Here is a 16,635-nt window from a genome sequence, read left to right on the forward strand (position 1 = left end):
AGAGAGAGAGAGAGAGAGAGAGAGAGAGAGAGAGAGAGAGAGAGAGATCATATAAGATCCAAAGAACCTTGGGGGACATCAGACTGAAGGAGACCGAAGGGCAGAAAGAGCTAGAGGCCTTAGAGTGTACATTTTCAAAATAGGAAAAAAATGGTTTAGAAATAATCATTCTACTGAAACATGAACACTGGGCATTTGTCTCTCACTGGGCTCACAACTTAGCTTGTAAATATAAATGGCAGAAACTCATTGGATAAAATCTCCGAGTCAGAAGGGCATGGTGGTACTCGTGGGAATGCTGTGGAGACTTTGGGTTGGGTGATGCCAAGAGGATTGTCACCATTTCCTTAAAATGACAACTGGTACACCTGAGGAGTGGATCCACCATTACCTGCCCAGAGTTTGACTGAATCCATGTAGGACTGAGCTCTTGCTTCTTCATAGTCAGGTGGGGGTTCTCACACACTTAGGAGCAGCTGACATAACAATGACAAGTCCCACCATCACATACAGATGGGATAGAAGAAGAGAAAAAGGGAAAGCAGGGGTGGGACTCAGAGAATGGAAATTCAGACCGGTGTCTCCAGGTTTTGCAGAGGGCTATCGGAATGGGAGGCAACAATCTGCACTTGGTGGCAGTCCACGGCATTGTTATTTGTGTTGTCATGTGGAGCGGCTTCACCATCCAACAGGAGCTCTTTAGTTCCCGACTTAGAAACCGATGCAGGATTTTCCTCTTGGATTTCCAGGAATGATTGTGACAGTTCATCATCTGCGGCGTATTCAGGTTGGGTCATGAAGGTGTGGATGGAGATTTGGTTCTTGGATTTATGAATGGTTTCTCGGAAACTATGGAACACTTTGACTACTCTGATCTGTAACCAGGAGAATAAGAAAGAGGATGAGAAGACGGGGAGGTGAGAATTGACAAGCAGAACAAGAAAAATTAGTGGTTTGAGGAGAGAAATAAAACCCCCAGCTACAAAACACGATGGCTCAACAACTCAAACCATCACGCGCCTCATATCTCAAGCTTGGGGCGTGGAGTGACCGATGGCAGCCAGTGAGGATGTCTCAAAGGTTGCATTCCAAAAAGTAGCACAAAGCAAACTTAGCATTCCCAAAGAACCCACTCTTAAAATAAAAAAACCAAGAGATCGGTTAGTTCTTTTGGATAGAGGACAGCATATTGGAACTAGGTGACATTAATGGAAGAACTTAAAAGGCAATTCACACAGGTGACTTTCTGTATTGAGGCCAGACCTCTTGTGAATGTGGGACGGGAAAATTACACACAGCAGCTCTGTTATCTATTCAACCTCTCAAAAGCCAACGTCCACCAAACTGCACATGATAAACACTGGGTGACAAGTGACCATGGATACTGTGCACAGGCAAACAAACCAATCTTCATTCCACAGCATGCAGGGAAATGAAAAGTCCCTAACTGTTCATTCAGAAGACATGCACATCCCTTTATATCCCACAGCCTCTGTTGTGTCCCTCCCCCACAAAAGGGAGTTCCTCCTCTCCAAGCCCTCTGTCCCTAGAAGATGCAGATAAAACACAGGTATGAAAAGAAGCCTTTCCCTGTCTAATCAGGAAGGCCTGGTGTTCATCTTTCAAGTGCACGTCCATGTCCAATCCATAGCAATGTTGCCTAAACCCAAAGTGTGCATTCATGCTGCTTTGCCCAGCCATTTGCATATTGTGAAGAGGAACAGGACCTTGTGTGGGGATGCAGAGGACCGGGAGAGAAACCTGATCCAGGAGGCTGGCTTCAAATGAGTGGCTTTTCTGGCGGGACAGTTGAAAAGAATGAAGGAGACACTTTGTAGTGCTCCTGGGTAAATGGGCACACATGTTGCCCTGTCAGTCTTTGTTCTACTGCATAGAAGAAGGAACTTGGTCACTCAGGGGTCTAGGGAAGATTGACTGCAATGAATCCTGGGGGCCACTTTTGCTTAATCCTGAGCTCCTCTTTTTGTTGTTGTTGTTGCTGTTTTGCTTTGCCAATTCTACATGTCTGGACTATGTCACTCAAGTGTGGCTTTGAATCTGGGTTGTTAGACTGGGATGAGGTGTTGGGGAGGGTTGGATGCCAGAGAGAAACAGAGAGAGGCCAGGAAAAGCTGGTGGTTCTATGGTGTCCTTTGTTTGGGGAAGTGGTCAGTCCTAGTCTGGTTCAGACTCATTCTTCCTTGGAAAAGAAACGAGATTAATGCAAAAGAAATTGTTAGGGTTCAGAGGTTAGGGAGGAGGAGTGGATGCCAGGTGGTAAGAGTGTCTCTTTAATTCATCTGCTGTTTAAACAAAAAATACATCCCTAGAGAAGAAGCAAGAGCATGGAGGTAGCAGCACACACAAACAGTCAGCCAAATAAACCAGCTGGGTTTCCTGTCCCCGGTCCTCTCATAATTTTACAGATCCCTAAAAGATACTGCCTACAGGAGCCTCACCATCAGAACTGTGGCTCTCTCTTCTCTGGCTAAGGCTTTCTCTCCCTGGCCTCTCTCCTCTATAGCTACAGACCCACCCATGACTGGAGTGGTCAGAGCTTGGAAGGCAATGGGCTCTGCCACTCAACTGTCAAATCAACACTGCAGCATACATAAGAAATGTAAAGGCATCTGGAACCTCAGGAATAGTAGCGAGGGCCTGCTTTCCACCCTTCTGTGGTTCTCCCGGCCACCTGGTGGCGAATTTCACCAGTCAGGTTGCCTCTGTTCAGATCTGGGTAAGATCAGGCAGAATGGAGGCTCCCTCAAGTCTTTGGGTGGCCCCAAGTTTTCTGTAAGCAATACTTGACGTATTTGAGCAAGACAAGATAGACTAAGTGAGCTCAAACTCAGTCTTCTCCCTTAGCCCTGGTATAGATGCCCTGGCCAAGAGACAGGTCTGGAGCCTGCAGGGCAGGAACACTCTCATCTAATGCTGCCACCTCTACATCCTTTACAGCCCTACAGGAAGGTAGGGACCTTTATATCTTTAAACTTCTTGTTTTTAGTTTTTAGTTTGTTTGCTTTTGCAACTGGATACTTTATTGCAACAATTATATGGGCATTATAAAAGAAGTTGATTTTTGAAAATTATGGTGGAAGGGTCTGGAACTTGTTTGCTGGATTGTTCTTTCTCCTGTTGGGGTGATTATTAATCCTCTTGTGGGCAAACAAATACAGGAGATAAAGTGAAGAGGGAGATGCCAGTGGGAAAAATAGGACCACCCTTGGGAGAAGCAAAGAACAGTTGTCCATTTAGACTTCAGGACTTCTAGAGACTAAGGGGTACCAGCCACCTGGAAGGAAGCCCAAACAAGAAGTCAGGGAACTGGGGAGAACCACCTGGTTTAGGGATTAGGGGAAAGGGTAAGGCATAGAGGCATGGGGCTGTGCCAGAATGCTCAACTCCAACACTGGCTCAGAGAACATGTGCTGATGGGCAGTCAGTCACACAGTAAGTATATCACTAGCTGCTCCAAGGCTGGCATCCTCTGGGCCTGGAGCACAGGATCTGGTATGTGAGCGGTATGTGGGGACGAAGAGGGCTGCTGAGCTGGGATGGGGATAGGCGGCACATGCTCCTCTGCTTAGCCAGGAAATGTTTCTTGAGGGGCTGATTGAAGGGTAGCTCTTTCACTAGGAGGGAGCCCAAAGCAGACTGGACCAGCAGGTGAGTGTGGAGCATACTAGGAAGCTTAGTGCTGATCTGATGACGGTGCCATTTCCTCACTGGAATACTGTGCTTTTCTACTCTCCTTTCATAGGCCAGGGGTAGAGAAGTATGGGACTTCTTTCCAGAGGGAAGCCTTAGGAACCTTGGGGAGATCGGATGCACAAACAAAGTCATTTAAAAGACTCTGGGATGGGAAAGGTGAGGTTTTAAAATACAGAACTGCAACTCCTGAGACCTCCAGGGAAGGGAAATGCCAGAGAAAGAGTAGGTGTGGTCTATTTCTTCTTTGGTCTAAACTTTTAGGGGCTCAGGGTATATGGTTTACCAGCTCCTCTGAGCCCACTGGTCTCTGTCCTCTGCCAGTAGTAAGTCCCCAGGACAGCCTGCACTAGCTCTTTCTACCAGAGAAGTGAATGATTACGCAGGACTAGTTAGAAAGGGCGGGCAGAACTAAGAGAGAGAAGAGATTAGGAGAGGAATGTGGAAGGACTAGAAGGAGAGGTTTTTGCTCTTTGCAGGGCAAGACTTATTTAGTGTCTTCAGGCCTGCCTTTGGGCCTCAAGAAACTGCAGGTATCACTGTAGCCCCACCTTCAATTCCAAACTCATACCAGAACTCTGATGGGGAGTTAAAAGGCAAAACCAAGTCAAAGCCTGGAAAAGCTGCCCCGCCATCATATGATCACAGGCAAAGGGCAACTCAGGGCTGGCTGTGGGAGGGATGGACCGGACACTCAAGTATTTAAAGTCCAGTATTGAAAGTCTGTAACACGTATGATGACAGAGGATCTTCCCTCACTGGAAACCATGCTACCTGCCTCCCCTCTGCTTTCCGTTCTGGGAAGGTAACTAGGCCAGAAACAGGAAGGCATTAGCAGGTGTCCAATAATTTACCTGGGCGAGCAGGATGTCCTAGGTTAAAACTTGACAAGTGCTAATTAAGTCTGAATAGACAGGGTTTCCTAAAAGTACGTAAAGTGTACTGTTTGTTACAGTACATTGATACAAAGGGCTGACTGGACAAGCAAACTAGATGAAAAGATGAGAAGGGAGGAGGGGAGGGTGAGAACTCACAATCCTCCTGCCTCAGCCTCCTGACGGCTGGGATGCTGTCTGTATACCACCACGCGGGCCAAAAGGAAGTTTTACTTCTCTTACTCATATATGCACTAATTGGTTCTGGAACTAGAGTTGGATTTAAGGTCATCTCTGAGAGGTAAGACACCACCATTGAACTGACTTCCTCTTTCCAATCTAAGTTTCAACTTTTGTTGCCAGCTAACAAACAGTACATTGGTAGCCACAAGGACTGTAAATCAGTGAACAAGTTCAGCACTGGCTCCATTAGGACAGACCCTGGCTAAGTGCCCCGTGGGCAGAGGCTCCCTCACCCCCGAGTACACAGAGTACACAGAGTTCTTAGCCCTTCCGGGGACTAACTTCACATCTAAAGGGGCAGAGTTAGAAGAGGAGAGGAGGAACAAAGTAACAAGCAGAACTGGAATGAAACAAAGAAAAACAAAACAATTCAAGGAAAGAGGCAGCAAGCAATGCAGAGGGACAATCAGAAAACAGGGTTATTGTCTTTAAAATAGTTAAGGTTTAATAACTTTCCAACATTAAAAAAAATAAAATGAAAGGGTGTCCAGCCTAGTTTTAGCTGGGGTGGGGTGGGGAGAATTTTTTTTTCTTTTCTTCCCTTAAGTCAAAAGTTCAAAGGGGTGGGTGGGTGGGTGACTCAAAAGGGACAAGTAACCACGGTTGGTTAAAGTGGATGCCACGTGCTCTCTTGTGGTCGCTTTAGTAAATCATGCATTGTAATATACTCTCACTCACTGCCCACAGGAGGAGATGTAACGGCAGAAGAGATGGAGGGGGAGGTTCTGATTGATGCAACTGCTTCTGAATAGCAGCTAATAACCGGTTTTACATCAAGGTGTTGAGTCATGTTCTGTCGCCTTAGGACTCCCTTATAAGAGGCTCCCGTCTGGAATTGGTTAATTACTTCAATCTGCAAAGAATCAGAGAGTGAGACAGCTTTGCTCCACAGTCAGAGAGAAGGAAGAGGAAGGCAGGGTCAGGAGGGCTGGGGAGAGGGGTAGGAAAGCAAAAGAGATATTCCCTCAAACCCAGAGCAGCAGGTGAGGATGGGGTGGGGGAGGGCAGTAATTGCAAACCACATTTAAGGAAAAATTTGCTATGGATTTTCAAACACCTAGGTCAGATTCGGTTTTCTTTTTCCCTGTAGCCTAGGATGACAAGTGTCCAAAGGCCTTTAAAATGCAAAAGAACTTCTCCCCACCACTAACAGGTAGGTTTTTCTTTTCTTTTTCTTTCTTTCTTTTTTTTTTTTTTTGAGACAGGGTTTCTCTGTGTAGCCCTGGCTGTCCTGGAACTCACTCTGTAGACCAGGCTGGCCTCGAACTCAGAAATCCACCTGCCTCTGCCTCCCAAGTGCTGGGATTAAAGGCGTGCGCCACCACCGCCCAGCTAAGGTTTTTCCTTATGTTGACCTGTACTCTTAAAAATAAGGCATGCAATTTGACATACTAGAAACAAAGTATATATTAGTGAAATGTAAGGCTCAGGAGCCTCTAAATCAACTAAGTCAACTAATTGTTTGCTTGTTTGCAAAATTTCCAGGAAATTAACACGTATGTAAAGAAGAATGGGCAGTATAGTCCACACACAGTTGGCCTTAGTGAAAAGACCACTAGACTGAATGGCTTGGTTTGGAGGAGGTGTCTTTCTCAATGCTTCCTCTAGCTGCAGTGGAGCTCAGGATTCTGCTGGTCCACGAGACAGAATCTCACTCGCTGCATCACTTAAGCTCTGGAGGCCTTCCCTGACAGACTGGTGCTGGAGGTCGCAGCTCTCCGGCTACCCGCCTATCAGAGCAACCCTCTGGCTTGCAGCTTGCTCCTTAGGGATGGAGGCAATTAATATCACCGATTTCCCGCAGTAGCAATGGTCTGGAGTCTTAATTAAGCTACCACCCTTTTCCTTGACCCCCTAAGTAACAAGGAACAAACAGAAAGGGATTTTATCTTTCAGAGATCTGCTGGGATCCTGTGACTGCACCCCTAGAAGGCAGGCACCTCCTGAGTCAGATTCTTGTTCTTGTGTATAGAGCCTCTGGAGAAGCCATGAAATGCTTAGGGGTGGAGACCAACTGTGAGCTAAAAAACACTTCACCACGTTTCAGTGGCTTGCGGGCTGAAGCTGTAGGAGGTGAGGGCTGCCCTTGGGAGGGTTCCAGTCCCATGAAGAAGGTAGAGGCTCCTCCCTAGGAGTTCAGAGTGTTATAGGGTCCAACTTCCACAGTGAAACTGTATTCCAAGTTTACTGTTCCAAAAGTCCAGCCCTTTAATTCTTCAAATGTTTGCTTTCTAGGGCTTTTACCTCCCCCAAACTAAAGTGTAAAGGTGAAGGGAGGAACTGCTTAGAACCAGGGAAAGGGGAAATACAAGCCAGGACTGGGCAGTAGCTTGGCAACATCTCCCACCAAACATGTTGCAATTGGGGACCAGCAGCCAGAGTAAGGGTTTTTGTTAGGATCCTAAGACAGAACAAAATCCCTCCTGATGGGGTGGGAGAGCTTTGGACATGGAAGTGCATTACCACACTCAGCCTCATTTGCTCAGTTAGGTGCCAGTTACAATGGTATGGATGGATCTTGTCAGTGGCATCTTTAAATGGCTGCCATTAGAGCCTAAGTTTAGGCTTTTGCTTGTCTGTTTTTGAGGTAGGATCTAGCTATACAGCCCAGGCTTGCTTAACTAGGAATCTTTCTACCCTAGCCTCCTGAGTGCTGAGGTTGTAGATGTGTACCACCATGGTTGGCCTTAGATTTAGGTTTTAAAGTCAATTTGGCCCAGCTACCTTACTCTTTAGCAGGGAAAGAAGTATGCCTAAAGGTATGTGTGCTGTGAGATCGAACAGAGGGGTATGGAGAGGGAATGCAAACTGGAAGTGCAGGAAAAGGAAGGGCCATGACTCCAGCTCCCCAGAAGGAAGACTGGCAAGAAGCAAGGAGGCTCTGGAATGAGGGATCCTGGCTAGGAAGAAACAGAAACAAAACAAAACAACAACAACAACAACAAAAGCAATCACACAGTAGAAGAGGAGGTGGGTGATCCTGAAGAAAAGAAAAGCAAAGAGGTTATTTTTGAAAGGAGCAGACCTGAAGGATTTAGCAACTGGGGCTTTAGAGATGGGAGTCCAGGTGCTAAGACCTACAGGCACCCAAGGGACTCAGTGGGGGTGGGGACTTGATATCATGAGGTGGTATATGTAGGTTATGAATCATGATCCTTCCTAGGAGAGACAGAGGAAAGGAGCCCAGGGTCTGACCTCTATCTTGCCCATTATTCTACCTGGTGACTTCCTCAGGGGAGGACGGCTCTTATCAGGTAAATAGTTTGAAATGTGAATTCAATTGTTCTGTACACTAAAGGGGATGGGGGGTTGGGAGGCAGGCTAGCCAGGCAATTTTCTAAACCAGCCAAAAGGTCAGTTTTTGAAAATGAAATATTTTGATCTCTCGCCAACTAGGAGGAAGAAACAGGCCTTGCTCAGGAGAGTCCCCTCAAGATCTTGGAACTGATGGTTTGTTCAGGAATCTTGGGATTAAAACAACAAATGGTTGAAGGGTTGGAGCAGAGAAAAAGCATGATCACCACCAAGGCCAGTCAGCTCACCCAGAAGGTAGCTATGCATGGAAAGTGGGGGGTGGGAGGGGGAAATAGGGCTACAGCGGGGGACTCACTTGTGCTCCGTTTCAGAAATTTCCCTTTTGGGAAGCAAGTCTGAATCCTTCCAAAGATATCAGGCACCGAGAGACTGCTGTTTATAGCTACTTAATCATTAGATTCCCGAGAGGCCTTGCATCAAGGCAGAGCAATGGAAGAAGGTGGCTTCTTTAATAAAGACCTCCCTGGACAACAGCTCTCACCACCACAGCAGCATGAAGGTCCCTAGTGACCACCAGGAATGCTGGCTTCTCCTTCCAGTTTTATAAACTCAGGGCCCTTTATTTCTTCCTTCAGGGCAGGGAAGGGGCTACATATTCCCTATCTTGGGGTCAAGGTTGGTGCCGGACTACACTTTACATGGGAAGACAGCTCCACTGACAAACCTGGGAGGTGGGATGGGTTGTAGGGCTAACCACAGCTGAGGAACTCTGTGAACAGTGCGTGGCTCATGGTCCAGTCTGTTGACTATTCCCTCCTAGAGGAATCCCCTGGAGACCTCTGGCCCTGTTGGCCCCGAGGTTAAGGAACACAGGCTGCCCTTGAACAATGAGCCTTACGAAGGGGTAAAGGTGACTGCTAAGATTACTGCTCTCCTACCCTTTCCCAGGATAGGGAGATTTCTTCTCCCAGGGTAAGGACAAGCCACCAGAGTACCTGAGTCTGAATCCGGTTCAGGCCACGGACCCAGAGGATCTGGCCTCGGCGAAGCTCCATCTCAGCAAGATCAATCTCTTCCATTCCCTCAGCATCCCTGCTGATCTCTTCTTTGTCACTGCCATGCCCAGCCTCCTTCAGGAACTTCAGAGACTTGGTAGGTATTGCAGAGATGACCTGAGAGCAGTCACAGCCAAAGGGGGCAGCAGCCACATTGGAGAAGACAAGATGTTAGCTGGCCTGAGCCAGGCCCTTGGGAGGCTCCTAAACCACAAGCCTTTCCCATCTGGGTAGCACCAAGAAGCACCAATCTGCCCAGACGATTAACCCGTTGTTCCAGCGGATTGCTCTTGGGAAGGTGCCAGCATTCATAGACACACAGAAGGGGACTTGATTCCTGTAATCTCCCAGCCACATGCCTCATTACACTCTCTGTCTGCACACTCACACTCACACTCTGTCTACCTTGGCTATCTCTTCCTTCCCAGTGTGATCCTTGTCTTTTAAAGACAACTGAACAGAGCTATAAAGCAGGCACACACATCAGAAAGAAGTGGGGCCTAGGGCAAACCAAGCTGGGAGAGAGAGGGACACACTGTACATATGGAGTGGAGGGACTGAGACACGAATTGGAACACAATTAGTTAAGAGTTTCATCCCTTCCTTAATCCCATTTTTAGCTTGTGAAGGGGCACTAGGGGCACTCAGTACAGACTCAAGATGCAGAGAACAGCCCAGGCTAGAACTAAGCATGGTATGAAGGGAACGATGGAAATTGAAGCTATGACGACATTGTTGTAATTAATATCAACATTCACTGAGTACTTATAACAGGTACTGTCATATTTTTGGTACTGAAAGAATTTACTAGTTTACAACAACTAGTGGTCACTCTGTTATCCTATGTGGAGGTCCCTGATAAATGGAGTGGTTAAGTAACTTGCCCATGGCTACTCAGTTTGTGAAAAGAAGGGTGATTCCAGCCCAGCTGCTTCCAAAGGCTGTGCTGATCTGAGTGTCACCCACCCCTCTTCTCTGGAGCATTGATTTATCTCATGTGGGACTTGGGCATTCAACCAGCCACCATGAAGCACAGAAGAGGTAGGGAAAGCCCTGAACCACAGCCGAGAGTGCAACAGCCCCGGGCATCATCAGCTTGCTCTCCCCCACCCCCATCCCTAGGTATGGGCAGAGAACCTAATGCCCCTGAAGTGAAGGCAATGGTTACTCCAACCTGGCACCCCAAGACAGAAGGAGCTTGAAATCATAATGGAGGGAAAGGGAGGGGAGGGTCAGGTGAAACAAGGAGCTGGGGACTGGTCTAGCCCCTTGTCCCTCTCATTCAGAGAGGAGAGGTCTGCAGCCTTGGGGGTCTGTAGAAGGCACACCACACTCACCTGGCCCCACAAAAGTTCTCCAATACCTATAAATAGACACCACATCCACTGCTCCATGGTGAGGCTTGTGCAGCTGAAGGGCTTACCTCCCACTTCCACGATCATGATCTGAAACAGAGCAAAGGACAGCCTGCCACAGGGAGTCGGCTTTCCACCAGCCAAGACCTCCACGGTGGCTAGGGCCATAGTGCCCCCTGCAGGGCCCATAGGTGCAAATCCTAACTTTCTTGTGGAACAGGAAAAAACTGTAGACAGGGCAACAGATACAATCTTTATAGAACACTTCAAATGGGAATCATGCAGTTGCTATGAGTATTATGACTGCGATTAATATATGGTCTGGCAGGAGGAGAGAAAGCTGGAGGCTTCCTGTGATGTAGGCTGGTGTGTAACAGACAGAAGGCACTACAGAAGAGGAACGTGTGTGTGTGTGTGTGTGTGTGTGTGTGTGTAATTGGGGGGGGCGTTGCTGAGAAAAAAGCCAGCTAATTTTTAAGATTTATTTTCAAAATTGTGTGTGTGTGTGTGTTTGCACGGGTCTGTGTCTATGTGTGGGTCTGTATCCTGATCCATGTGCCACAGAAGCCAGAAGAGAGTGTCAGATCCTCTGGAGCTAGAATTAACAGGTGATCAAGAGTCAAGTGATGTGGGTGCTAGAATTCAAACTCTGGGCCTCTCTTAACTGCGGAGCCATGTCTCCAGTTCCAAGAAGACGTTCTTTTGTTGACCCTCGTTTCCGTACCAGGAGCCCAGGCAGGGTTAGCCCAGCAGCTCTGTATGCACCAACCCATCACTCCTCTGTGACTTGTGCAGCATTTCCAGTCATAAGCTCATTCAGAACAAAAGGGCAGGAGACGGGGAGCCTACACTACCTGTACATAAACATTTCACATGCACTGGCATGGGAAGGAGGTGGAAGAGAGTGACCCTTCTCTTGGTTACCATATGGAACTTCTGCACATTCAGAAAGGTCATGAAAGGATTCTGTAAGTCATACTTGCAGGTAACATGCTACCTTGCCTTGGAGAACCTGACTGACTCAGTTCTAAAAACAAGGTGCCTGGGAAAGCCGACTGAGATTCCCAAGGTGTTCACTCCTAGCTTTGATCTTAATAACTCCCTCTCCTAATCTTGGGCACATAGAGAGTCCTAGCTCCCAAGTTTCTTCCCTCTGTCTCCCGGAACTCCCATCCCAACTCCAGACAGAATCTTACCTGGCAGAAGAATGTGCCCAAAACTACAGAACAGAAAATGATGTTGCGGTAGACGCCTGCAAAGACGTTCTTCTCACCATGGATCTTCCGGGCGTTGATTTCATTGAAGAGTTGCATCAGCACAAACGTGTTGAAAACAATGGTGTAGTGCTGGCTGGGTGGTGAATTGAGAGGTGCCTTCCTCCCACTGTCAATGTCAAACATTTTGTCGCCTGGTAGGGCAGGACAATTATTAGAGGGGGACTGTGGTCTTAGTAAGGGTTCAGCTTGAGACAGAACATTCTGGGACAGCTGTACTGATGGCTTATGACCATTAGAAAGACCATCCTAATTGGGCCGTTTCTGAGTTATACTAGTTATTGGATGTTGTTTGTTTTTTAATTTTAGATTCATTTTTTTATTGTTTTATGTGTATGAGTGTTTTGCCTGCATGTATGTCCGTGCTGCTGAAGATCAGAGGGGGGCACCGGATCCCCTGGGACTGGATTTACAGATGGTTGTGAACCACCATCTGAAGGGGCTGAGAGCCGACCCTGGGTCCTCTGCAAGAGCAACAAGTACTTTTAATTGCATAATTGTTTCTCCAGTCCCACTCAATGGAATATTTTAAATGTTGGCTCTGGTCTCATCTTATCTGATCTTGTCTGTCAGTTGGCACCACTCCTGTTTGTGTCCCTGTGGTGTGGGATGGTGGAAAGCTATGTGCACCATGTCTATGTGCTGGGAATGCACAGGCAGCACTCGCTGGTAAAGTTGCTAGTACGCCTGTATGTCTGTTGTTCACCAGCTACTGTGCTACCGTCTCTTCTCAACCATTCTCTGTGCCTAACTAAATCTAGCACCCAATAGCTGCCCTCCCTTTCCCAACTGTGGCTTACCAGCAAAGACGAGGAGGAAGACGATTACGAGCTGATACACAGCATGGCCCAAGATGTTCTTCATCATAGTGCGGGAGATCAGGGGCTTGTCTCGCCCATAGGGGCGGCGCCTCAACAGAGAATCGGTTGGGGGCTCTGTGGCCAGGGCCAGGGAAGCAAACGTGTCCATGATCAGGTTAACCCACAACATTTGCACCGCTTTCAGTGGGGAATCCTGGTAGGAAGAAGAACCAGGACTTTCAGCTTGCTCCAGAAACCAAGCCCATCATCACATTTCAAGGGCAGGCCCTAGCTCCCACTACCCACTAGACCTTGAATTTGGGATAATAACATCTGACTTGCAAGCTTGCATTGAAAAGACAAAGTTAATCCACTTAAGTGCACTTCATAGTTGCTGACAAAACAAATGCTAAATTAATGGTCGGTACATCTTCATGCTTATCGAACAGGTAGAGACTGTAAACCTGGTAGAGATAACTGTCCAAGCAGCACTGGGAAACCCTTGTCTTTACTCCTGAGTAGATACACTGTTTCCCCCTATCCTATGTTCCTCAGCCCTTGAGCCATCCCTGGCATATGAGCCCCACCCAACCTGAGTGATGCAGGCTCCAGTGAAAGCCACAATCACGGCCACCACATTGACAGTGAGCTGAAACTGCAGGAACTTGGAAATGCTGTCATACACATTCCGTCCCCACATCACTGCCTTCACAATGCTGGTGAAGTTGTCGTCGGTCAGGATGATGTCTGATGCCTCCTTAGCCACATCTGTGCCTGCGATGCCCTGAGGTGGGAGAGGAAGGCAGATGGTGAGCAGTTAGGGGTACGTAGCATAGCACACTCGGAACGCAGGGCCTAAGAATCCGCAAGCCTCAGAATCAGATGTACACACTAGAGGTCACTGAAGCCACAACAGAAAACAATCCCCCTCCCCACCTTGCTTCCCTGCCACTCTACAGGAATGACTCCATAAAGCGATCAAGAGAAGGGCCGGCATCCTCTAGCCCCTCCCAGAGTCTCTTGGAAATGCCAGTAGCAGGTGTGTGTGCACAGTGCTCAGCCTCCCTCGCTGCCTCTGCTCTTTGTTTTGAGGAGACTCTGGGTTAAAATAGTTCCACAGGTGACAGAGAAAGCGATGCTTTGGTATGTATGTGGTGGAAGTGGTAAGCCTGGCTAGGCTCCCACTGTGGCAACTGGATCCATGGCTGCTTGGTGGTAGAAGAGAGACTATCACTCACCCAGGGCCTGACATTGTTGCTGGAATCTTCTCCCAGATGAGGAGTTAGGCATCTTTGAGTAGTTCTCTATCCCCACCCTACTCCTCCTCCACCTTAGAACTGAAAGGGAGGATGCAGGCAAGCCCTATCTATTCTACTTCCAAATTCCTATGTTTCTTTCAACATGAGCAGGACTGAATGAAGTTCCTGTCTCTCTGGCACCTTTCAGAAACCCTGTGGTTTGTTCTAGAAGTGGTCCTGTAGCATTCGATGTTCTGTCCTTGTTCAAAGCTCTGTCACTGGGGACTCCTGAAGGATTTTTGAGTAGATATGTCAATGGCTGGGAACTTTCTAGGGTAACAGTCCATGTCCTCACAGCGATCCTGGATTCATGGTTCATGCTCTAACCTGCTCTTAGGCAAGCTTTCTGCTCAAAACTTACTGGTTATTTAAAGTCTTCCAAATCACTCTTTCCTTTTTTTTAAAAAAAAAATAGATTCACCTTATTTTATTTATATGAGTACACGGTAGCTGTCTTCAGACACACCAGAAGAAGGCATAGGATCCTATTATAGATGGTTGTGAGCCACCATGTGGTTGCTGGGAATTGAACTCAGGACCTTTGGAAGAACAATCAGTGCTCTTAACCACTAAACCATACCTCCAGCCGCTACCCTTTCCGTTTTAGAGTCTGGGCTTTTATTTGCATCATTTCTCTAAGCCTGAAACATCCTCTTTCACCATATGTTTGAATCCTATGAACTTCATTCTCCAGTTCGATCCTAGCACCTAAGTCACTGCTGTCTACAGCTTTCATGTAATCCAGGCTAGTCTGGAATTCACTAGGTGTCCAAGGCTGGCTTCAGATTCCTGATTTTCCTGCCTCTACTTCCCAAGTGCTGATGTACGTCACGGTAAACAGCCCCAATCTGTGTTCTATTAGACATTTTGAAACCCCCTATCCCACAGGAGCTTACTCTTGTAAAATCTTTAAAAATTTAAAATTTTTATTTATGTGTCTTGGTGCATATGTGCCCATGTGTACAGGTATCTTCAGAAGCTAGAGTAGGGTACTGGATCCCCTGAATAAGGAATGATAATTTATTGTGAGCCAAGCAAGCTGAACTCAGGGCCTTTGTAAGAGCAGCAATTGTTCTTAACTGCTGAACCATCTCTCTAGCCCCAAGGGACTTATTCTTTATTTTGGTGTGCGCTAGATTATTCTGTTTGCCTAGTAATATTATTTTATGATCTATATTGCAGCAAATGAAGATTATTTAGATACGAGTATATAATTCAGTTTCCCTATCAAAAAGTTCTACAGTGCAGGGCATGGTAGCTTGTCTATAATCCTGAGGCAGGAGGTTAGAGTAGGTGATCCTGTCTCCTTCCCCCAAACTTAAATAAAGCTACATGCTGCCATCTGTGCAGCATCTGTGCACTGTGAAGAGAAGAAGAGGGATATGCTTGCATCTACTCACTACTATGAAATAATCTTCAGGCTACACTGTTAACTGAAGACAGGAGAGATAGAAAAGAACATACGGATGCTACCTACCATTTATCTAAGAGGACGGAGTACACTGTATTATATATTATTGTAACAAAAAAGATTTATTTTTATTTTGTGTGTATGGGTGCTTTGCGTGCATGTGTGCACCAGGCACCTGTGGAGACCAGATGGGGGCATCAGGGCCCCTGGAACTGGAGATAGTGGAACTGTCATATTGGGTGTTAGAACCCAGACCTGGATCCTCTGGGCAAGCAGCCAGTGCTCTTAACTGCTAAGCCATCTCTCTGGCTCCTATGTGATTAGTTTTTGTTTATTTATATTTGCTTTTGTTTCTTGTTTTTTTTTGGTTTTTTTTTTGTTTTGTTTTTGTTTTTTTTTTTATAGGAGTTCTCTGTGAAGCCCCAGCCCTGTCCTGGAACTCACTCTGTAGACCAGAGGCTGGCCTCAAACTCAGAAATCGGCCTGCCTGTGCCTCCCAAGTGCTGGGATTAAAGGCGTGCACCAATACCACCCAGCAATAAATAATTTTTTAAAAGATAAATGTTGAGCTCAGTGTGGTGGTACATGCATATAATTTCAGGACTCAGGAGGCTAAGGCAGGGGGATTGTGAGTTTAAGGCTTTCCTGGGCTACATAGTAAGGCTGAGGTCAACCTAGGTTCATAGTGAGACACAGTCTCAAAATCAGATAATAAGAGAGTATTTTCTGTAATGATTTTATTACTGTTGTTGTTTTATAACTATTAGATGCTTTTAGACAAAGTCAGTAATTGCATTAACAGCATTAGAGATCACAGGTTTTACCTTAAGAACTGCAAAAATAAAATTAGAGAAGCTGGAAACAAAAGAGAGAATTAGAAATAAAGTAGGAGGCTGGCCCACCAGGATTTTAAATGAGAAACATGAAAACCACCAATTTAGGAAGCATTTCACCTTAAAAACAGGTATAGAGACAGAGCCAGGCCATGAAAGCTCACTTCTTAGCTTCCTCATCCACTCAGCAGCATTTGACACAGTGTGCTTAGAGAGGGGACACACCTTCGTCCTCTGACTGTATTCCCTAATATGGCCTGTCACTAAAACAAGGCAAAGCACACTGAAGGAATGCATGATTCTAGAGATAAGAAATAGGTTCAGCCAGGTGGTGGTGGCGGCGGCGCACGCCTTTAATCCCAGTACTGAGGAAGCAGAGACAGGTGGATTTCTGTGAGTTCGAGGCCAGCATGGTCCGTAGAGAGAGTTCCAGGACAGTCAGGGCTACACACAGAGGCCATGTCTCAACAAAACAAAACAAAACAAAACAAAACAAAACAAAACAAAACAAAACAAAACAAAACA

The 16,635-nt window shown here is 46.7% G+C and overlaps 1 protein-coding gene across 4 annotated transcripts in view; it reads right to left on the minus strand.

The window, feature by feature from the left end:
• Positions 1 to 6: 6 nt before the first annotated feature.
• Atp2b4 (ATPase plasma membrane Ca2+ transporting 4) overlaps positions 7 to 16,635 on the minus strand; it is a 98,669-nt gene continuing 82,040 nt past the window's right edge. For 2 of the 4 annotated variants that reach the window (XM_028764594.1, XM_028764593.1), the window contains 6 exons: positions 13,161 to 13,352; positions 12,569 to 12,782; positions 11,691 to 11,902; positions 10,477 to 10,584; positions 9,080 to 9,256; positions 7 to 875 (listed from right to left, as the gene is read on the minus strand). In XM_028764594.1, the coding sequence (XP_028620427.1) occupies positions 570 to 875; positions 9,080 to 9,256; positions 10,477 to 10,584; positions 11,691 to 11,902; positions 12,569 to 12,782; positions 13,161 to 13,352 (1,209 nt within the window). In that variant the 3' untranslated portion in view covers positions 7 to 569. Of the gene's footprint in view, positions 876 to 5,507; positions 5,683 to 9,079; positions 9,257 to 10,476; positions 10,585 to 11,690; positions 11,903 to 12,568; positions 12,783 to 13,160; positions 13,353 to 16,635 lie in introns of all 4 variants that reach the window. The other 2 variants (XM_028764595.1, XM_028764596.1) reach the window with 2 other exon arrangements.

Source organism: Grammomys surdaster, unplaced genomic scaffold (assembly GCF_004785775.1).
Source record: "Grammomys surdaster isolate TR1022 unplaced genomic scaffold, NIH_TR_1.0 145, whole genome shotgun sequence".
Lineage (NCBI taxonomy): Eukaryota > Metazoa > Chordata > Mammalia > Rodentia > Muridae > Grammomys > Grammomys surdaster.